This window comes from Sminthopsis crassicaudata, chromosome 1 (genome assembly GCF_048593235.1).
Source record: "Sminthopsis crassicaudata isolate SCR6 chromosome 1, ASM4859323v1, whole genome shotgun sequence".
NCBI lineage: Eukaryota > Metazoa > Chordata > Mammalia > Dasyuromorphia > Dasyuridae > Sminthopsis > Sminthopsis crassicaudata.
Window position 1 is genome coordinate 367,326,723 of NC_133617.1, and position 23,117 is coordinate 367,349,839.

The 23,117-nt window shown below is 33.5% G+C and overlaps 1 protein-coding gene across 2 annotated transcripts in view; it reads right to left on the reverse strand.

Annotated features, from left to right (window-relative positions):
* Positions 1–23,117, reverse strand: part of PSTPIP2 (proline-serine-threonine phosphatase interacting protein 2) — a 60,125-nt gene that overhangs the window by 17,768 nt on the left and 19,240 nt on the right. For both annotated transcript variants that reach the window (XM_074279280.1, XM_074279279.1), the window contains exons 5-7: positions 20,720–20,826; positions 12,426–12,488; positions 1,870–1,968 (exon numbers count right to left, since the gene is read on the reverse strand). In XM_074279280.1, coding sequence (XP_074135381.1) covers positions 1,870–1,968; positions 12,426–12,488; positions 20,720–20,826 — 269 coding nt within the window. The remainder of the gene's footprint in view (positions 1–1,869; positions 1,969–12,425; positions 12,489–20,719; positions 20,827–23,117) is intronic.

Genomic DNA, 23,117 nt, shown 5'->3' on the forward strand with positions numbered 1-23,117 from the left:
TGGAATATGCTCAGGGATATGCTGACAAATGTTTAATGTATATACAAAACACTTTTAGGTTTAATTTGCACTAATTCTCAAGTCTACACAATCAACAGAACAAATTTTCTAATTTGTAGCATTTGCTGACTTCTCATTTGTAAACGCTCACATTGAAATTTTAATTATTGACTCTTTCAAGCCATTTCATGCTAGCTTCAGAATAGCCTGGTTATGCTTGTGTTTCCATATCAAGGTTATGTGTACTTCTCCTTTTTGATGTTTAGGCTAATGTTCTCTACCATGCTTCCCCTCACCTCATCCAACAGGTCTATAGATTTGATGTCTTTATTTTCTTGCACTACAATGCTACTCTACCACCCCTCCTGTTTGATCTGTTCATTTTGAAAACGTTAAACTCTTCCATTGAAGAATACTACCTCCAAATCCCATTGTATCAAGTTCTTTTGGCATCCATGATTCCATATTTACTTTCTTGTACTAAAAATTCATATCCCTTTTGTTTATTTGCAATACTTGACACATTGCTGTATAGTCATGTGAGACTATGAGCACAAGGTCAATTCTCCAGATGATCCTTCATGCTGAGTCAGTCCTCAAAACTAGGTGCACTATTGAGTGATCAGAGCAGTTAGAAGTTGTAATCATAAAAACAAGTTCACTTTGAGTCTTAATCTTATCTTTAGAATCCCAAGGCAAAACAATGAGATGATTCAGGCCAGTTCCAATAATCTTGTAATGATGAGAGCCATCTAAATCCAGAGAGAAGATTGTGGGATCTGAGTGTGGACCACAACATAGCATTTTCACTCTTTTTGTTATGGTTTACTTGAATTTTATTTTCTTTCTCATTTTTTTTCTTTTTGATTTGAGTTTTCTTGTGCAGTAAGATAATTGTATAAATATGTATGCCTATATTGGGTTTAACATATTTGTATTATATTTAACATATATTGGACTACCTGCCATCTAGGGGAGAGAGTGAGGGAAAGAGAGGAAAAAATTGGAACACAAGATTTTTCAACGGTAAATTATCCTTGCATGTAAAGGGCTAAAACTCCAAAAAGGTGTACTTGAATCTGAGGCTGCAGCGCACTTAAGGCTAATTACCTATTTGATGTGAGATAATTGTTCTATATACATATATTTAGATGAGATGGTGATGTGATGGTTCTCCTCACCATTGGTGCTTGCTAAATGTATGGTGGTGAGGTAATCGTAGGCAAAGATTGGAGGACTGGGGGAGAGAGGTCAAGGTCACTTGTCTGCAGGATGAGGAGGAGGGAGGCTTGAGGCTTCGGACCCCAGAATCCAGGATTCATCTTTGGCAAGCCTCATGGCAGCTTGCCTGCCTCCTTCACTTTTCCCCCAAAGACCAAAGACTTTGATTGATTTGGACTCCGACTGATCCTGAGGCCCTCCAGAGAGTTAGCCTGGACATTATACTTGCATATGTTTTGAAAATAAAAAACTTCAATTAAAAAAATTTTTTTAAAGAATCCCAAGGTATTCATCATGTTCCCTTTTCCACTTGTTACTGTCTTAAGTACAAAAGTAATCCTATCTTCTGATTGCTAGAAATCTTTATTTTACACATTTATGTTGCAAAATTAAATGGATATTTCATCCTTCCCACATGAAAGTATCATTCATATAAAATATCAATAATATCACTAGTGTTCTTTGAATAACAGTGACTTTGAAGGTAGATGATAGCAATAACTAATATTAATTATACTTGTTAAAAAATAATTCTTAGTTACCTTCAACCAATATTTAGACCTCATATTATTTCTCTTTAATTTTTAAGCTCATGATTTAGGTCAATTAAGAAGGTGTGTCAGGGGGGAAAAAAGTCTTTCTAGTTACCTTCTCTTGTTGCTTTGGAGTTGCTATATTTGCATTCCGATGAACTGCCTGTTCTGCATCATCTTTATCTTTGCACTTCTGTTCATAGGTCTTCTTTGCCTTTGTTATTACAAAAGGAAAAATCAGAATGAGATGCCCAAGACATGACTGACATTATTAGTGAAAATTCTCCGAAGGAAATTATAAAGATAAAAAATATTAAATAGATTAATAATTTATTTATAATGCAATGAAAACCAAAGTGAGAAACCACTTCTTTACCTCATTTTCACCAAGTAGTTAGTGGTAGCCACTTCAAAGGAAGAAACATTTCTTATAAGAGAATATGTAAACTATTTTTTAAAGAAAATGTATTTGATTGAAATAAACATGGAACTTGATATAGACTAAAAAAAAATCAAGAAAATGTATAATTTTAGATTCATAACTGAGAAACATAGTACTAAAATATAGCATCCACAAAATACTTTCCTATACATAAATGTGTCCAGATTGGTGTTTGTTAAAGATGAATGTTTTAAGTGTGAAATTGTGATAACTATACTTAAATATATTCTGGTCATATCTATTCCAGCATATTCATGAATTTATAGTTTTTAAATTACACTATAAACTATGGCATATGTCATTTTTACTCTGACTACTAGAAATGAAAAAAATCAACAAATTTCTGTCATAAGTGGGTCAAAAAGTAATTAGCTGATACAACTACTTTAAGATTTGCTCTATTTAAATAAAATAAAATTCAGAACTGAGTAATCTACTACAAAGGCTATTCAACTGGGATCCATGTACCCATAAAAAGTCTGTCAATTCATTTTAGAAAATACATTAACTTGAGTAGGGAAAAATTAACTCTTTTCAGTAACCTCTAACTAAATTATTCTGAGAAAAGTTTTATAAATTTCAACAGACTGCCAAAGGAACCCATGAAATAAAAATGATTAAGAATCTTTGATCTTGTGAACCAAGATTGGATATTAGGAGAGCGTTGGACTAAAAGTCAAAAAACCTGCGTTCTAGTTCTGACTTCTAGATAACAATAAAAAGGCAATGAAAAAGAAGTGAAATCATTGTGAAGTAAGTGAAAATGAAATAAGCATAACTGGCAAAATAATAAATATAATGACTAAAATAATGTGAATATAAAGAACAACAAAACAATTAAAAGAAAATGTTATAAATATTTTGGTTTTCTTTTTTATTACAATTAATGTGATAAATATAAACAGGTCCTTATATAGATAAGAATAGGAAAAGACCTGTATATGGAACCATGAATATCTACTTTGTATCCTGCTTGGTTTTTTTAAGTATATATTGAATTTAACATGGCAGTTCCAGTACTGCCCTGTTCATTTGAGTCCCTTTCTGAACTTCTTACTGTTTGCTTCCATGTAATGTCTAAATAATTCAATTACATTCTTGTCTTCCTTTTCTTTTTTGGGGGGAATATCATAAACTACTGACTCCTTACTCCCTTTAATTCTCCCCACTCATACTCCAGGCAATAAACAAAAACAAAAATACTCCCTCCAGTAATAAACTAAATAAAATATAATTTAAAAATTAATTATGTATGAAAATGTCTGTCTCACTCTACACTTTAGTTCGCCAACTCTTCCAAGAGTTAGAAAATATGATTCATTATCAGTTTTCAGTAGTTATGGATGATCAGCACACTGGTATAGTTCTTAAATATTTCTTTCATAATCATTGTCTTTTATAATGTTATATTCACCGTATAAATTGTTTTCCTAGTTAATTTCATTCACATCACTTCATACAAGTTCTCCCAGGTTTCTTTGAATCAGTCCTATTTACATTCAGAGCAATAATATTCCATTATGCCTTAATTTGTTCAGCAATTCCCCATTTGATACACATCTACTTTATTACTACAAAAATTACTGTTATAAATATTTTGGTACAAGTGGGTCTTTTTCTTCTTCCTTTGATTTTTTGGGGGTATCTTTCCTAACACTGATATTTGTGGTGCAACAGGCATGGTTAAACTAGCCCTTCTGTGGCTGAGCCAGGGTTGGCATGAATCTGGCTATATGGGAGCTCAGAAATAGTTATTCAGCCTAGCTCTGCTGAAGTATGGGAATGAGTAAGGAACAAAGTCACTCCAGAACCTCATCTGGTACAATGAGAGGCCTGTGTCTAGAACTAATAGCCACAGAAGCAGCATTTAAGTGTCAGATGACATTAAGACTTAAGCAGTTTTTGTATTAGTTGCTCATATCAAGTTCTGAGTGCTCAATACACAACAAAAGAGAAACTATGCAGAGAAGATCTGGATGTAAGGGCACTCAAGTGTGGCTCTGTCCTGACGAGAGGAAGGAAGAGGAACTGCTACACTAAAGCTAATTCTGCTCAGTATGAAAGAACTCCTTGGTGATAGAGAAATGACAAGAAGAAACCACATCTTAGAGTCCATAAGAGTGGGGGAAATGGAACAGTGGAAAGTTGTGAGAGTATCCTAGACTTTAGAAAGTAGCTTTTTAAAAATCTAAAGAAATAAGAGATGAAACTCTAAAAAGAAATTTGGTTCCCTAAAGATGGAAGGTTCTTTAAAAATTAAATTCTATCCTTATCATCACAGCAAATTTCAATGAGGAAGAAAAAGGAAATATATTTAAAGAAACTAGTATAATCACATAAGTTCTTAGATGAGGTCAGATTTTTTTTAATTTATATTTTTTCAATTAGCACAAATATATCCCCCCCTATTCTCTCTCCTATCTACTCTCCCACATACACAAGAAAGAAAGAGAGAAAGAAAAGAAGGAAGGGAGGGAGAGAGGGAGGAAGGAAAATAAAGAAAAGACAGAAAAAGAAAGGAAAACAGAAAAGGAAGAAAAAGAAAATAAACCTTTTTAACAAATAAATATAGTCAAGAAAAACAAATTCCTACTTTGACTAGATCAAAAAAAAAATGCTTCATTCTATTCCTTGAATCTGAGAATTCTCCCCAACAGAAGATGGGGAGCATGCCAAATGAGGTCAGAAAAAGTCAGATTTTTAAAGGACTAGTATAATAGCTATAAAAGAGCATATAATCAAAGAATGAAAAAAGAGTAATATGAAAGTATAAGATTAGTATCAAGGAGTCCAGAATGAGCTGAGATGTGAAAAAATGCTAGAGTTAGAAAGGGAGCTTTCAGTCTTGTTCACTGCTGAGAAAAGAATAAGGAAAAAAATATCTTTTGCTTTGGGAAAATGGTAAAGTAAAAGCAAAATTACTTAAGTCCTATTCATTTAACTGCATCCTCTTTCCTCACTGCTCTCAAAATATTTTTAAGCCATCAAGTTAATATTAACTATATCATCTTAGGATATTAAAAAAATCTGGAAAATCTAATTCCTGAATCTCTAATTCTAATCTAATCTCTAATTTGTCAATCTCTAAAAGATGTGAGAGAATAACTAATGGCATGGATGAAGGGCAAGTGTCCCATTTTCAAAAAAAAAAAAAAAGCAAAGAATATAGAGTCTGCAAACTGGAGACAATAAGCTTGAATGTAATTTCCAGTTAAAAATAATGGCAGCCTTATGATCTATCGGTCTTATAGCTATCATCAAAGCAAATAAGATTAACCTGACATAATTTGATCTTGATGTTTCTTAGGTATTGATATTTTGTTGTTATTTGCTAATTGCTTTCAAACCACCTTTAAAAAAAAAAAGCTTTATTGATATACTGTATTTTCACACATTTAGTCATTTCCCAATATAACTTACTCCCATGATAACAAACATTTCTTTTAGTAACAAAGAAAAATAGTTAAGTAAAACAAACTGGCCTATTAACCACATCTGAAGGTATACGCTTTATTCCACACCAGCAGCCTATACTTTACAAGACCTACTTCTACTTAGCCCCCTACTTTTCTTTTCTTTTTTTTTTTTTTTTATTATATATATATATATATATATTTTATAATATTATCCCTTGTATTCATTTTTCCAAATTACCCCCCCTCCCTCTATTCCCTCCCCCCGACGACAGGCAATACCATACATTTTACATGTGTTACAATATAGTCTAGGTACAATACATGTGTGCGAATATCATTTTCTTGTTGCACAATAAACATTAGAATCCGAAGGTACATGCAACCTGGGCAGACAGATATTAGTGCTAACAATTTTCATTCCCCTCCCAGTGTTTCTTCTCTGGGTGTAGCTACCTCTGTCCATCATTGATCAACTGGAAGTGAGTTGGCTCTTCTTTATGTTGAAGGTTTCCACTTCCATCAGAATACATCCTCATACAGTATTGTTGTTGAAGTATACAGTGATCTTCTGGTTCTGCTCATTTCACTCAGCATCAGTTGATTTAAGTCTCTCCAGGCCTCTCTATATTCCTCCTGCTGGTCATTTCTTACCGAGCAATAATATTCCATAACCTTCATATACCACAATTTACCCAACCATTCTCCAACTGATGGACATCCATTCATCTTCCAGTTTCTAGCTACAACAAAAAGAGCTGCCACAAACATTTTGGCACATATATGTCTCTTTCCGCTCTTTAGTATTTCTTTGGGATATAATCCCAGTAGTAGCGCTGCTGGGTCAAAGGGTATGCACAGTTTGATAACTTTTTGGGCTTAATTCCAGATTGCTCTCCAGAATGGCTGGATTCTTTCACAACTCCACCAGCAATGTATTAGTGTCCCAATTTCCCCACATCCCCTCCAACATTTGTCATTATTTGTTCCTGTCATCTTAGCCAATCTGACAGGTGTGTAGTGGTATCTCAGAGTGGTCTTAATTTGCATTTCTCTGATCAGTAGTGATTTGGAACACTCTTTCATGTGAGTGGATATAGTTTCAATTTCTTCCTCTGAGAATTGTCTGTTCATATCCTTTGACCATTTATCAATTGGAGAATGGTTCGGTTTCTTATAAATTATGGTCAGTTCTCTATATATTTTGGAAATGAGACCTTTGTCAGAACAGCCCCCTACTTTTCAAAAAATAAAAGAATATTCATAGATCTCTTGATTTATCTTATCATTCCTGTTTTCCAGGATTTCTCTAACAAAACCAATAGTCATTCCATGGTTATTGTTGTACACTACTATTTGTCTGGTCCTAGAATCTTTAATGCAGGTAGGTGTTTTTCACTATCTTCACTCCTATTTTGGGCTTCAGTTCCTCCTTAATAGTATTCCAATTCAGTTCAAAGCACTTACTCTCTGTAAAGTACTGTGCTATATTCTGAGCCTCTTCTATTTTAATTTTTGTATATTGCCTTTTCTAATTCAAAGACTGACCACCTTTATGGAAAAGATGAAAACAAAATAATCATAGGATCACAGAATCTAAGAGCAGGAAGGGACCTCAGTAATATTTAATCTAATCTGTACCTGATCAAGAAAACCTTTCTGTAATATTCTAAGAACTTCAGCAAGTACTCAATCACCTTCTTGAAGACTTCCAATGGCACAATGAACTAGTTTCCAAGGAAGCTCATTTCATTTTGAGATACTCTTAATTTTAAAAAAAGTTTTACATAGACCAAGACTAAATGTTGCTTTTCTACTTCTTCTAAATTTTTCTTCCACTTGACAGCCTTTCAAATACTTGAAGTTAGTTTTCATGTTTCCTCTTTTTGTTTTTGTTTTTCTCTCCAAGATAAACATCTCCAGTTCTTTTAACTAATTCTTGTCAAGATCCAAAGCTCTCATCATCCTTGTAACTTTCTTCTGCTTGTCTTCCATTTTTCTTATATCTGTATCTTTTCTAAAATATGGTGCCTAAAATTAAATAGTTTTCCAGATATAGCTTGGCCAGGACCAAGTATGGCAGAGCCATTATTTTTTTCTTGATACTACAGGCCTGTCAATAAAATCTAGAATGTCATTAACTTTTCTGGCCACCTTGTCACACTTGTATTAAACTTAGATTTCTATGTTCTAAAACAGAAGCATCAAAAACATTTGGCTATTAAAAATAGAAATGCAGATCATGGAATGGATTAGAAAAAGAATCACAAACAATGGAATTCAAAAACCCCTTACTCAATAAATCAAAAAGCATAAATTACCTAGAAAAGAAATCCTATTTGCTTATAACTAGAATATAGTTATAGAATATAGAATATAGAATAGGCAAAAATTAGACTTAAGGACAACATCTTATGCCATATTCTATAACAAATCCAAAATGAATAAGATCTGCATATTCAATATCATACCATCAAAAAATTAGAAGAGAAATGCATAATAAAGTTTTCATAGCTATGGATAGGAGAGGAATTCTTAACCAAAGAATGGATGCAGGGGCAGCTCAGTACAAAGTTAGGTGACACAATAATTCACATTATATAGAGACCCCAATGGCCACCTCTTGTTTTAAAAGCTTCTCAGCTCTTACAGCTCAACTGGCAATTATAGGTCTTTCAGAGAACCCTTTCAGAGAGGCCTCTTGAGTGCCTACATGGCCCCATTAACAGCCAGCAGAGAATATCTGCACATGCTTTGTACCAAGGCACTATATAATAACAATTTTTAAAAAGAGGGAGGCAAATGACCAGGAAAGAAAGTTGATTGGTCCCAAAGTAACAGAGAACAAGCTGTGTGTAACATTGGTATTCTCAAAATATTGAAGGTTCTAGGAAAAGGCATCTGGTGTATTGGCTATGTATATAGGGATAGGAGGGTCTTTCAATTATATTTTCCTTCTTTGTAAGTTACATTTTTTCTAAGGGAAGTTGATGTCAGCATATAAAATGATATCAAATCATCTTCCCAGATTTTCTGAGTGGGGGGTTGAGAGCCAAAGAATTTGAAACTCTCCAAAATGAATATAACACCTTTATGTTAGAAGAAGCTCTGACATAAAAGATTACAAAAATTATCCACCTCATTTAGAGGAAGGTCTCTGATTGTGTGCTGCAGGGTTCTCAGTTCTCTCTGCTCCACCATTTTTTTTATCAAAATCTTAGATATACAACAAAAAGGCATGTCTTTCCAGCAAATAGAAGAGACAATAACACTCCATTTGTTATATATATAATTGGAATGAAAAAAGCATTTAACAAGTGCCTCCATATACTAGGCACTTTGCTAAGTACTATCCACAAATATTACCTCATTTGATCATGCTTAATACCAGTATTCTCCTAATGATATTATGTCATATATTATAGAATACCCTACTCCCTATTCCTTACCTTCTCCAAAATTGCAGGGATTAACTGATATATTAAGAGACAGAATCAATATTTAAAAGGTTTGCAATAGATTAAAACAATAGGACAATTTGCAATATTAAAAAGAATAAAGGATAAACACAAGTTTTATAGTTAGGTTGAAAAAAAAAGTTTCTAGTTTATAAGTGGAGACCCCATTAAGCAGCAATTAATGTGAAAAAGATTTGAGGATTTTAGTTGAACACAAGTCTTAATATGAGTGCAATAGAACTACTAAATAGTGAGTTTTGCTTTCTACATAGAAATTAACCTTATCAATGGAGATAAATATTCCAATGTAGTGTGTAAAAGGTCAGACTTCATATGACACATGTCATGGAGGTACATTTTAAGATTATTAGAAAAAGTTGCCCAGTTCCAGAGAAGAATGAACTAGACAGTAAAGAACATAAAAACAGAAGTATTTAAGGGACAGCTGAATGATGTTTAGTCTGGAATAAAGAAAGCATCTATAATCATGAAAAGCTTTTTTTTTCTGTTACAAATATAGTTTTCATTTTTACTTCCAGTGCAAGTATAGCTATTCAAATATATGAGCAAAAGCATAAGAAAAGAACATTTAAAAATGAACAGGTAAATAAACAAGTAAATAAGAAACTGCATGAGTACAAATGATTCCATACTTGTGTCTATAGCTTCCTTTACTTAATGATTGTTAACCTCACAAAGGTGCATCTACTGGCTTTTATTTATTTTTTATTTTCTAAATTAAAATAATTTAAATTGTGTATTTTGTTTTAAAGACATTTTATTGATGCCTGTTTTCTTTGTATCACAAATATTTCTAAAGAAGATTCTAACTAAAGAAGACATTCTCCATGCAATTGAACCTTTTCTTATAATAAAGAATAGCAACAGGGGAAACTAGGTTGTGCAATGGTTAGAGCATCAGCCCTGAAGTCAGAAAGATCTGAGTTCAAATCCAGCCTCAGACACTTGACTTCCTAGCTGTGTGACCCTGGGTAAGTCACAACCCCAATTGTCTCAGCAAAAAAAAAGAAGAAGGAGAAGAAGAAAAAGAAGAAGAAGAAGATGAAGAGCAATTAAGCAAAACCTACAATATAGTAATTGCACATGAAAGCCAATCTTCAAGTACTGACAGGATGCCACATTGTCACTTAATTTGAGATGGAGAAAACATCAGTTGCTCTCATGCTTAGTCCACACCAGAAAGAAATCCCCACTCAATACACCTGGCAGCCTCTATTTGAAGACTTCCACGTTCCCTTGGCCAGCCATGACACTTGTGAACAGTTCTCCCTTTTGAAGGCTTTTCCTAATATCAGTCTTTACCTCATTGCAACCTCCCATCATATTTTTGTCATACAAAAGACAGAGGATAGACTTCTTTTCTATTGCTTCAGAGAACAGAAGTAGGCTCAATTTATAGATTACATAAAATTACATGTTGACTAACTGAAGAAAAGCTTTCTGAAAGCTAGAGCTCTCCAATTAGAATGAGCTAATTTTAAAACAATGAAGTTTCTAAATTAAAAGTGTTAAAAAAAAAAAAAAAAGCCAAATGATCATCTGTCAAGAATATGGGAATGAAATTATCTATAAGATTTTATGATTCTAAGCCTAGATGATCACCAAAGGCACAGAACATTGAACTTTGAACATGGAAGACCTTGAAGATGGCCTTTCTAGTCATATACTATATGAATTGAAACAGTAAATTAATAAAATTTTAGAAGTAGAAGAAGGTAAATGAAGTCCAGGTAAGTCATACACCAAAGTGGATTTTTTCAAATATTTTGAGTCTTCATCTAAACTGCCCCACAGTAGTTCAAAAACTCTGAATTGGGATGGGAGGGTGTTAGGTTCTTACTAAGTGCTAAGTCGGTACTTAACAATTCTCCAGTTCACATCTTTGGTTCCGGCCTTTAAGGGGAGTTTACCCTTTTGAACTTCTGGGGAGGAGTTTACATGTTTTAGAGGAGCAAGTTCATTGGTTGAAGTATTTTTCCCACAAGCCCCTGAGTTATCCCACGCCCATTCTCTGGGAGGATAAAAGAGGGCAGCATTGGGTCTGGAATTAGTCTACTCTGGGCCAGAGTTGGGACAGGCGGCCTGGAAGAGGAGTCTGGATTGGGGAAGGACAAGACTTCCCGAGAGAACTTCAGGGAAGCTTGAGGAGATTCAGAGCCAGGATTCAGGAAGAAAAGGATTCAAGATTCTACCTTCTCTCTGGCTGGAGGTTCCAGAAGCCTCCCAAGAAACCTGCACACAGAGGAAAAAATTATACAGAAAAGAGATCTCCTCTCAGAGAAGAATTATAATTGAGAGATGATAGAACTTTATAATTTGGCGCCCAACGTGGGGCAAGGACTTTTGCTTATTCTGACAAGGACTTATTCTGAGCCCTTCAGAGGAGCTAGCCCAGACCTTCACAGGAGGGGGCTCTCTTAGAGCCACTAGTCTCTTTTAAGATAGATTGTATATTCTAAACATGGTCCTTCCTATTTCTGCTCTTGTTTATTTGGAACTACTTTATATAGAAATCTGTCTCCCATCCCTTTACTTCCAGAATTCTTACATTAGCCAATTCTTAGTGTCTCTATCTGTGATTTCAAAGACAGAAAAAAAAGTCACAAGATCACTTGCTGAGAACTTGGAGGTCACTAGGTCCAACCTCTTCACTCTATAGATGAAGAAAAAAAAGACTGGCTAGTTTCAAGAGTTTCTCCATGGTCACATGACTATATCTAGTGACAAAGATAAGAATTCAGGTCCCTGATCCCATCTGATATCTAAGGATATGAATACCTTTACTTATTTCAAAAATTTAGTTCAAATGGAAACAATTCAAAAGAAACCATCTTTAGATATGCCACAGGATTTCAAGCACATGTCAATAATTCCAATGATGGGATGGGTGACCAGATTAGTGATTTCATTCATATAGGGAACTTTCCATCAGGAAACAATTCTCCTCATGAAGACAGGTATGTGTTCTCCAGTTTATGAGCCTTAAAGAATCACATTGCCTAGGGCATTAAAAGTTATGTGTTCCAACATGGTTCATAAAGAAATGTGCATTTTAAAATATATGTATATTATAATATATGTGTAAAATGTATAAAATACATATATTTTAATATACATGTATAACTAGAAAAAATAAAACAATAAAGAGGGAAAAAAGAAACTATCACCAAAAAAAAAAAAAAAAAAAAAGACTGTGTTTTTCTTATGGTCACTCAGTCTGTATGGGTATGACCCCAAATCTTCCTGATTCAAAGGCAAGGTCCCTATACATAATAATAAAGCATCTCTCATATCAAGATTATTCACCTTTAAAAGACAAAAACAAAAGATTACTCACTTCCATAGTTTTCTTATATTGTATTTGTTTTTGTTTGTGCATGTTATCCATCAAAACTTCTATCTGTAGAAAGAACAGAATTAATAATTAAACAAATTTATGTATTACATAAAATTACAATTAATTGTAAAACATAATAATCATAATATTTGCCAAATTAATCTTTCAATGAGTGAAAACTGTTTGCATTTTTGTTTTTCTTCCCAGGTTAATTTTACCTTCTGAATCTAATTCTTCCGGTGCAACAAAAAATTCATTTCTGCACACATATATTGTATCTAAGATGTCCTATAACATATTTAACATGTATGGAAATGCCTGCCAGCTAGGGGAGGAGGTGGAGGGAAGGAGGGGAAAATTCGGAACAGAAGTGAGTGCAAGGGATAATGTAAAAAATTACCCATGCATATGTACTGTCAAAAAAAAAAAAAGTTATAATTATAAAATTAATTTTAAAAAATTAATCTTCCAAATGCATAGGTCTGACCATGCCAGTCAATTATTTGAGAATCATCGGTGGCTCTACATTGCCTATAGAATAAAATATAAACTTCTTAGTGTGACATTTAAGATCCTCTACAGTCTAACTCTGAACTATTTATATAGTCTTTTCTTATACCACTCCTCTTTAGCAAATCACTCAATTGATAAACATTTATTAATCTTCTGTGTACTAAGCACCATAGTAGGCATAGGAATACAAACACAAAATTTCCTGTGGTCAGGAAGCTTACAGTCTATTAGGGGAAACAACATGTATCCATAACAATAAATACATAATACTTTAGGGTTTGCAAATCCTTTTTTCATATATTATTTCATTGTATCAACCCTGTGAGATAGATGCTATTATTATCTCTATTTTACAGATAAAGAAATTGAGGCTGAGAGAAATCAAGTGACTTATCCAGGATCACACAATTACTAAGAATCTGAGTCACAATTTGAACTCAGTGTGCCTTCATGGCTTCTACTGAGCATAAATAATATATATGTTGTATATGTATGTGTGTATGTATATATATATATGTGTGTGTGTGTGTGTGTGTGTGTGTACATACATACATTGATTTTTTTATTTTTTATTTTTAACAGACATTGTTTTATGAATCATGTTGGGAGAGAAAAATCAGAGCAAAAGCGAAAAACTATGAGAGAAATTAAAAAAAAAAAACAGAAAAAAGAAGTTAACATATCATAGGTTGATTTACATTCAGTCTCTTTAGTTCTTTTTCTGGGTGCAGATAGCATTTTCTGTCCAAAGTCAATTGGGATTGCTTTAAATCACTGAACCACTGAGAAAAATCAAGTCTTTCATAGTTGATCATCACACATTCTTGCTGTTATGGTGTACAATGTATTTCTAGTTCTGTTTGTTTTGTTAAACATCAGTTCATATAAATATTTCCAGGGTTTTCTAAAATCAGCTTGTTCATTCATCATTTTTTATAGAACAATAATATCCCATAACCTTCATACACCACAACTTGTTTGGCCATTCCCCAATTGATGAGAATCTACTCATTTTCCAGTTCTTTGCTACCACAAAAAGAGCTGCTACAAACATTTTTGCACATGACACATTGATTTTAAGGAGAGGAGGTACTAGCCCCTGGGATTAAAAATAACCTCATATATGAAGAAGAGGGTATTTGGGCCAGTCTTTGGAACAACCTAGGGATTCTAATATTTGAAAGTGAAGAGGGAGAGAATTCCAGGTATGGGGGACAGTGTGGGCAAAAACATAAAGAAAGGAAATGGAAATCAATGAATAGAAACAACAAGAAGTTTGGCTGGATCACTGAATGTATGAAAAGGTTAAATATGTAATGAATTTTATTGGAACCAGATTGTAGAGAACTTTAAATGTCAAACAAAAAGAAAATTTGGTTTTAATCTAAGCAACAGATGGCTACTAGAGTTTTGTTGCTTTTAAAATTTTTAATTTAGACACATACACACAAAAGAAAAATGTTATGTCATACATAACAGACAGAAAAAGAATTCTATGTGAAACCATGTGTCATGACTTCAGGGAACTTCCCAATCTGATAAACAAAAAGCCCTAGGTCATCTTGTCAGAATAATATCAATGGTATCAGGACAAGTAGGGATTGGATCAATAGAGCTCTAATTTTTCCCACCTACTAGTATGAATCAAGACCAGTCACTACTCAGACCTCCTTTCCTCCAATGCTTAATTCTGTACAACCCAGACAAGAATCTTATAAAAAGCCTACCAGACTGGTTTGAAGGTATACCATATGGGTTTACTGTAGTAGGAGTATACCATTACATCTGATATCCATGTGGGATGAGCTCAGTTTTAGCCAGATTCCAGTAGATCTAACCTGTTGCCATCATCTTCTACCTTTTAAATTGGGTCTTCTCAATAATTCAGGCTTTTTGTACTGTTTTGTGTGTTTGATATCTCCTTGAACTAGAATTTAATATTTCCTGAATCTTTCTAAATTTCTAGGTTTTCTCAAGTACACAATGAAATTTACAAATTGCTTTCAAAACTATGATGCTTTTCTTTGTTTCCTTCAGAACTTTTCTGTTCTCTTCTATGCATTTTAAAAACTGACACACTAGCCCTCCTTTTTGACAACTATTCTCTCCTCCACTCTCCTCTCAACATTAACCAAAAGAATAATCCACATAAATCCTCAGCATTTTTATACATTACCAACACAATCCAACAGCAAGAGATACAAAGAGAAATTCCATTCAAAATAACGGTCAATAGTATAAAATATTTGGGAATATATCTACCAAAGGAAAGTCAGGAATTATATGAGCAAAATTACGAAACACTTGACACAAAAATAAAGTCAGATTTAAATAATTGGAAAGACATTCAGTGTTCTTGGATAGGCCAAGCGAATATAATTAAGATGACAATACTCCCTAAACTAATCTATTTATTTAGTGCTATACCAATCAGACTCCCAAGAAACTATTTTAATGACCTAGAAAAAATAACAACAGAATTCATATGGAACAACAAAAGGTCGAGAATTTCAAGAGAAGTAATGAAAAAAAAAATTAAATGAAGATGGTCTAGCTGTACCTGATCTAGAACTATATTATAAAGCAGCAGTCACCAAAACCATTTGGTATTAGCTAAGAAATCGACAGTTGATCAGTGGCATAGGTTAGGTTCACAGGGCAAGATAGTGAATAAAAATAGCAATCTAGTCTTTGACAAACCCAAAGATCCCAAATTTTGGGATAAGAATTCATTATTTGACAAAAACTGCCGGAAAAACTGGAAATTAGTATGGCAGAAACTAGGCATGGACCCACATTTAACACCACATACTAAGATAAGACCAAAATGGGTCCAAGATTTAGGCATAAAGAATGAAATCATAAATAAATTGGAGGAACATGGGATGGTTTACCTATCCAACTTGTGGAGGAGGAAGGAGTTTGTGTCCAAGGGAGAACTAGAGACCATTATTGATCACAAAATAGAAAATTTTGATTACACCAATTAGAAAGTTTCTGCACAAACAAAACTAATGAAAACAAGATTAGAAGGGAAGTAACAAATTGGGAAAACATTTTTACAGTTAAAGGTTCTGATAAAGGCCTCATCTCCAAAATATACAGAGAATTGACTTTAATTTATAAGAAATCAAGCCATTCTCCAATTGATAAATGGTCAAAGGATATGAACAGACAATTTTCAGATGATGAAATTAAAACTATTTCCACTCATATGAAAGTGTTCCAAATCACTATTGATCAGAGAAATGCAAATTAAGACAACTCTGAGATATCATTACACACCTGTCAGATTGGCTAAGATGACAGGAACAAATAACAATGAATGTTGGAGGGGCTGTGGGAAAACTGGGACACTGATGCATTGTTGGTGGAGTTGTGAAAGACTCCAACCATTCTGGAGAGCAATCTGGAATTATGCCCAAAAAGTTATTAAAATGTTCATACCCTTTGACCCAGCCATACTACTCCTGGGCTTATATCCCAAGGAAATACTAAAGAAGGAAAAGGGACCTGTATGTGCCAAAATGTTTGTGGCAGCCCTTTTCATAGTGGCTAGAAACTGGAAAATGAATGGATGTCCATCAATTGGAGAATGGTTGGGTAAATTATGGTATATGAAGGTTATGGAATATTATTGTTCTATAAGAAATGACCAACAGGAGAAATACAGAGAGGCTTGGAGAGACTTACATCAACCGATGCTGAGTGAAACGAGCAGAACCAGAAGATCATTATACACTTCAACAATGATACTGTACGAGGATGTATTCTGATGGAAGTGGATATCTTCAACATAGAGAAGAGCTAATCCAATTCCAATTGATTAATGATGGACAGAATCAGCTACATCAAGAAAAGGAACACTGGGAAATGAGTGTAAACTGGGAACATTGTTTTTTTTGTTTTGTTTTGTTTTGTTTTGTTTCTCTTCCCAGATTATTTTTACCTTGTGAATACAATCCTTCCTTTGCAACAACAACAACAACAAAATTCGATTCTGTGCATATATATTGTACCCAGGATATACTATAAGATATTTAATATGTATGGGAATTGGGAATGCCTGCCATCTAGGGGAGGGGGTGGAGAGAAGGAGGGGAAAAACTCGGAACAGAAGGTGTACAAGGGATAATGTTGTAAAAAAAAAAAAAAAAAATTAACCTATACATATGTACTGTCAAAGAAAATGTTATATTAATTAATAAAAAATAAATTAAAAAAATAATAGAAGACAAAAAAAAGAATGTTTGTGGCAGCCTTTTTTATAGTGGCAAGAAACTGGAAATTGAATGGATGCCCATCAATTGGAGAATGGCTGAATAAATTGTGGTATATGAATGTTATGGAATATTATTGTTCTGTAAGAAATGACCAACAGGATGATTTCAGAGAGACTTACATGAACTGATGCTGAGTGAAATGAGCAAGACCAGGAGATCATTATATACTTCAACAACAATACTATATGATGATCAATTCTGATGGATGTGGCCATCTTCAACAATGTGATGAACCAAATCAGTTCCAATAGAGCAGTAATGAACTGAATCAGCTACACCCAGCGAAAGAATTCTGGGAGATGACTATGAACCGCTACATAGAATTCCCAATCCCTCTGTTTTTGTCCACCTACATTTTTTATTTCCTTCACAGGTTAATTGTACACTATTTCAATGTCTGATTCTTTTTGTACAGCAAAACAACTGTTTGGACATGTATACATATATTGTATTTAACTTATACTTTAACATATTTAACATGGCAACCTGCCATCTGGGGGAGGGAATGGGGAGGAGGGGAAAAATTTGAACAAAAGGTTTTACAATTGTCAATGCTGAAAATTTACCCATGCATATATCTGGTAAATGAGAAGCTATAATAAAAAATAAGAATCAAAAAAAAAATCCATTCCTCCCTCTCTCACCTCCAGTCAAAGATTATATTTTGCCTTGTAGGGAAAGTTATTCTTGATTGTAAGCCTGTATCTCTTGCTTTTTGGAACATGATTTTATTCTGAATTCTCCTCTCATTTTTACTAGAAGCCATCAGTTCTTGTGTCTGTAATTCCTTCCATTTGAACTCCTTTTCAGGTTTTAAAGCATTTTTTCTTTGACATTCTTGAGACATTTCCTTTTGTTTTGTTTTTCCTAGTGGGTGACTAGTGAAGTCTTTCTAAAAAGTAACATTTTTCAATTAACAAAAATCTATTCTGTACCTTCCACCTCCACACCTCAATTAAAAAAGAAAAAAAAAAAAAAAACCTAACAAATATGCATAGTTAAACAAAGCAAATTTCCTACATTGTTCATATATGTAGATATGTATATATCTTTCATTCTTTAACTCTTTTAATACTTTTAATAGTTTTAATAGGTCTAAACAGTTTTCATTAAGTGATATGTGATAGATAATAATAAGTAAGTTTTTTTTGTTTTTGTTTTATTTTGTTTTGTTTTGTCTTTTAGCTGTTGGGGGAGATCTAAGCATTTTTGTAGGCAGTGGGAAAGGAGCCATTAGATTTAGAAAGATTAAAGAAAATGGTTATGATTATCAGATCAGTCTGTTAGAGGACAACAAAAGGAAGGTCTGCAAGTGGCAGTATAGAGCAAAGCATTTATTAGTTCCTCCTCTAAGACCAATATATCTTGGGAAAAGAGAAGCTATATATTGATTGCTATAAGTTCCTTTTGTTTCTGGAACATAATAATGCTTTCACTTTGGGGGTTCAATCTAATGAGATATATCAGTTTATCTAAATTTTTGTAATAGTTATCTACTGCTTTCCAGATCATTCTTCCTCATTTTTGTAGGAGTTTATTACCTGGCTTTGAGTATTCCTCTCCCTCCTAAACCATTGACCTCTCAGTTCCTCAATTTCCCCAACATCCATGATTTGCATTTAAATAAACTGCACTTATTTATTTTTTTTTTCTTTTTAAAAAATTTTTAAAAGCTTTTTATTTTCAAAACATATGCATAGGTTGTTTTCAACATTTACCCTTGACTGCACTTACTTCACACATTATTTCTGACTTCTGAAATGCTTCTCTCCCTTTAAACCTGAGTCAGATAACTACCTTTTCCATGAAATCTTCCCAGTTGAATTTTTCCTCTTAAAATTTTCTTAGAATATTTTGTCTTATCACAGTCTATCTTGTGTCATGTATATCTGGGTTCGTGCCATATCTCCCATTAGATTTAAGCTCATTTGTAGGAACTTTGTTCAATGTAATGAGCAACAACTACTGTAGAGGAATAAAGATGAAACAATGCAGATTGAGAAAGCTAATGCATATAGGAGTTACTTGCCAAAGACACACAACTTTCAAGTGTCAGAATTGTGTCTTAGTCTTCCTAATTCCAAATCTTTCCATTACATTATGTAATATATATATGGTGACATTAAGAGAGAACAGAGCAAATTATCTAATTTTCAAAAGTCAAGGATTCAATCAAATAAATCAGTGGTTTTCTTTCTGATTCTATTAAACACTTCTTACAAGGATATTTTGTCCACACAGGACAGCTCAATGAAAGAACTAAGCTTGTTTTTAGGAATTCTGATCAATATAATGACCAACCACTATTGTAGAGGAGCCATGATGAAATGTTGGACTCAATATGCAGATTGGGTACTATCTTCACAGTTTGAGACCTTTTTTTTCTTTTCTTTTTAGATATGGCCAATGAACTGATTTTTTTTTAAGCTGGTTATGAATATTTCTTAAGAGAACCCTATTTTTCCTTTCTTTTTTCCAGTGGGTTGGAAGGATGAAGTGGAATGGAGTAATAATTTATTTTTGCATAATGATTGTTAATTAAATTAATAAATTAATTTTTAAAAAGAATTAAGCTCAGTATATGAATAATTCTTAATCAAAGAATACCTTTAGTACTTAGGAGATAGAGTTTTGGAGATCAAAAAATCCAGGTTGACTATGAAAGATGATCAAATGAGCTCTCCATTTCAGTTTGCCTTTATAAACCCAGTCTACCAGAGGTGAATATTGTATTGACTGTGAAATGACCAGGTCAGCCCTGGTCTATTTATGCTACAATTTTAGAAAGCCCACGATCTTTCTAAATTTCTCCCTAAGACTTGTTGTAGTTAATTTAACCAGAATATTTTTAGGATAGAAATCTTGGCAATGGGACAGTCTTTTTTCCCATGCTCTAGGAAAAAAAAAAAAAAACCTGAAAAGATTTATATTTATCTATCTCACACCACACCTATTTGGATTTTAGAGCTAGGGGAACAAAGATCTCTCTCTATGACCTATTTTCCAGGAAGTGAGAGGAAAAGTACTTTTTAAAAAGAGAAGTTAACATTGACTCATTTTTCTCCAAAAACTGTTTAAAAAAAAAAAAGAATAAGAGGTATCCAAACAAGGAAGTGATATCTTAACAAGTACCTATTGTGACATTAGTAATTATGAAATGTTTAAAGAAACTTTGGACTTTCTAAAGAAGACACAAAAGATTTATTCTGATTTCAAGAGGGAATTTATGACAGATAATTTACAAAAGGAGTTGGATATTGTGTACATAGCACTCTGGAGCATATTTCAGATACAGAGAATTTGATGTTTGTAGTTTTTTTAAAAAAGAAATTCAAATGTTTTGCAAAATTAACAATACTCCTTCAAAAATGACTAAAGACTAGGTAAGGGTGGAGTTGTAGCTGGAAATGAACTACACAGAATATCTAAAGAGATAAATAGGTCACAATATTTATTACCAGGGAGAAGGTAGCTTCTTTGCTAATAAGAAAATTTTACCCTTTTCCTTTGTATTTTCTGCCTTTCCTTGAATTCTTCCATTTTCCTAGCTTCTTCCCGAAGAGTTTGCGCCAATTGGAGGTGAAATTGTCCCACATTGTCTATTTCTGCAAAAAGGAAAAGAAAAGAAAAGAAACCAATGTCAATATAAATCTGAATTTTAATTCATTCATCCACTTATATGAAAATGCTTAACACAAATTCAGTGTCCAAAATTCATTCATCACTGGAAAGGACATATTATAGAACAAGAATTCTTAATCAGATATCTAAGAACTTTTTAAAAATGCTTTCATAAGCTATTTCAGCATAATGTAATTTATTTTCTTTGTAATCCTTTGTATTTTGTTTTATACATTTAACAGAGCATTATTCTGAGAAGGGGTCTCTAGGAAAAGATTGCCAAAGGAGTCCATAACACAAAATAAATAATGAAACCCAGGTAGAAAAAGAATTAACATTTGGAGAGGTTGAATCCCAGCTTGTTCACTAACTAGCACTAGAACTCTGAGCAAGTCAACTTCAACTTTGCCCTTGCTGTCCTTTCTGCATGCTAGTCACTCACCTCTCCCCTTCACCTCTGGAAGTTTCTGATTTCCTTCCAGACCCAGATCAAGCACAATTTTCTACATGAAGTCTTTCCTGATTTTTCCCCCTCCCTCTCATCTCTCCTAGTTACTGGTGTCTTTCCCCAAAAGTTAGCTTATACTTGCTTTGTATGTATGTTGTAGATATTTACCACCAGGCTAGGAGTCAGAAAGACTTGTCTTCTGGAGTTCCAGTGCAGCTTCAAATACTTCCTAGCTGTGTGACTCTGAGCAAGTCACTTAACCTTGTTTGTCTTAGTTTCCTCATCTATAAGAAGATCTGAAGAAGGAAATGGCAATTTCCTCCAATATCTTTAACAAGGAAACCCCAAATGGGATCATGAAAAATTGTACACAACTGAAAAATGACTCAGCAACTAAACACATATGCCTATTAATGGGTGTGCTTTCTCCTCTATTGGAAAAGTCTCCTGAGGACAGACTTTCTAATTTAATAATAACTAATAATATTAAATTAAACTATATTAAAATTTAAATGATAGTTAATGATAATGTCATTAACTATTACTAAGTAATAGATGGGCTAAGAACTTGATACATACATTTCATTTTATCTTCACAACAACTCTATAGATTAAAAAAAAATGGAACAGAGGTAAATGATTTGCCCAGAGGCATACAGCTAATAAGCATCTGAGGACAAATTTGAAATTTGAATTCAGGGCTTCCTGATTCCAGGCCCAGCATTCTGTGTATGATGGTACCATCTACCTTTACCCAGCTTTGAATTCTTGAGTGCTGTCCCAAAACAGGCACTTAGTAAAAGTTCATTCTTACATGTCAGGAAACTGAAGACAAGACTAATTGACTTCCAAGTATAGTGATTAAGACAAAGATGGATATTCAGGAAGAAAGCCATTCTTCAGCCCACAAAAAAAAACTAAAAAAAAAAGAGGAACATCCCCACAGGACTGAAAAAATGAGAAATGGTTACTTTAAACTGGTAGTTTAAAGAGAATTGCTTGCTTCTAAAGGGCTTCCTCTTCCTGAATTCAGCCTCCCAGGGTTCTAAGAAATAAATTAATTGGTGAATGGATGCCTGTCAGTTGGAGAATGGCTGAATAAATTGTGGCATATAAATGTTATGGAATATTATTGTTCTGCAAGAAATGACCAACAGGATGATTTCAGAGAGGCCTGATGAATTGATGCTAAATGAAATGAGCAGACCCAGGAGATCATTATATACTTCAACAATACTATATGATGATCAATTCTGATGGATGTGGCCCTTTTCAACAATGAGATGAACCAAATCAGTTCCAATTGATCAGTAATGAACAGAACCAGCTACATCCAGTCAAGTGAAAGAACACTGCCAGATGAGTGTGGACCACAACATAGCATTTCCACTCTTTCTGTTAATGTTTGCTTGCATTTTTTGTTTTTATTCCCAAGTTATTTTTACCATCATTCTAAATCCGATTTTTCTTGTGTAGCAAGACAACTGTGTATATATATATATATACTTTAACATATTTAACATGTATGGGATTACCTGTCATCCAGGGGAGAGGGGAGAGGGAAGGAGGGGAAAAGTTGGAACAGAAGTTTTTGTAAGGGTCAATGTTGAAAAATTACCCATGCATATGTTTTGTCAATAAAAAGCTATAATAATTTTTTTTAATTTTAAAAAAAAAAAAAGAAATAAACTAATTGGGGCAGCTAGGTGGCATAGTGGATAGAGCACTGGCCCTGAAGTCAGAAGGACCTGAGTTCAAATCTGCTCTCAGACACTTAACATTTCCTAGCTATGCCATGATAGTATAATGTATTCAGATGATGGGAGT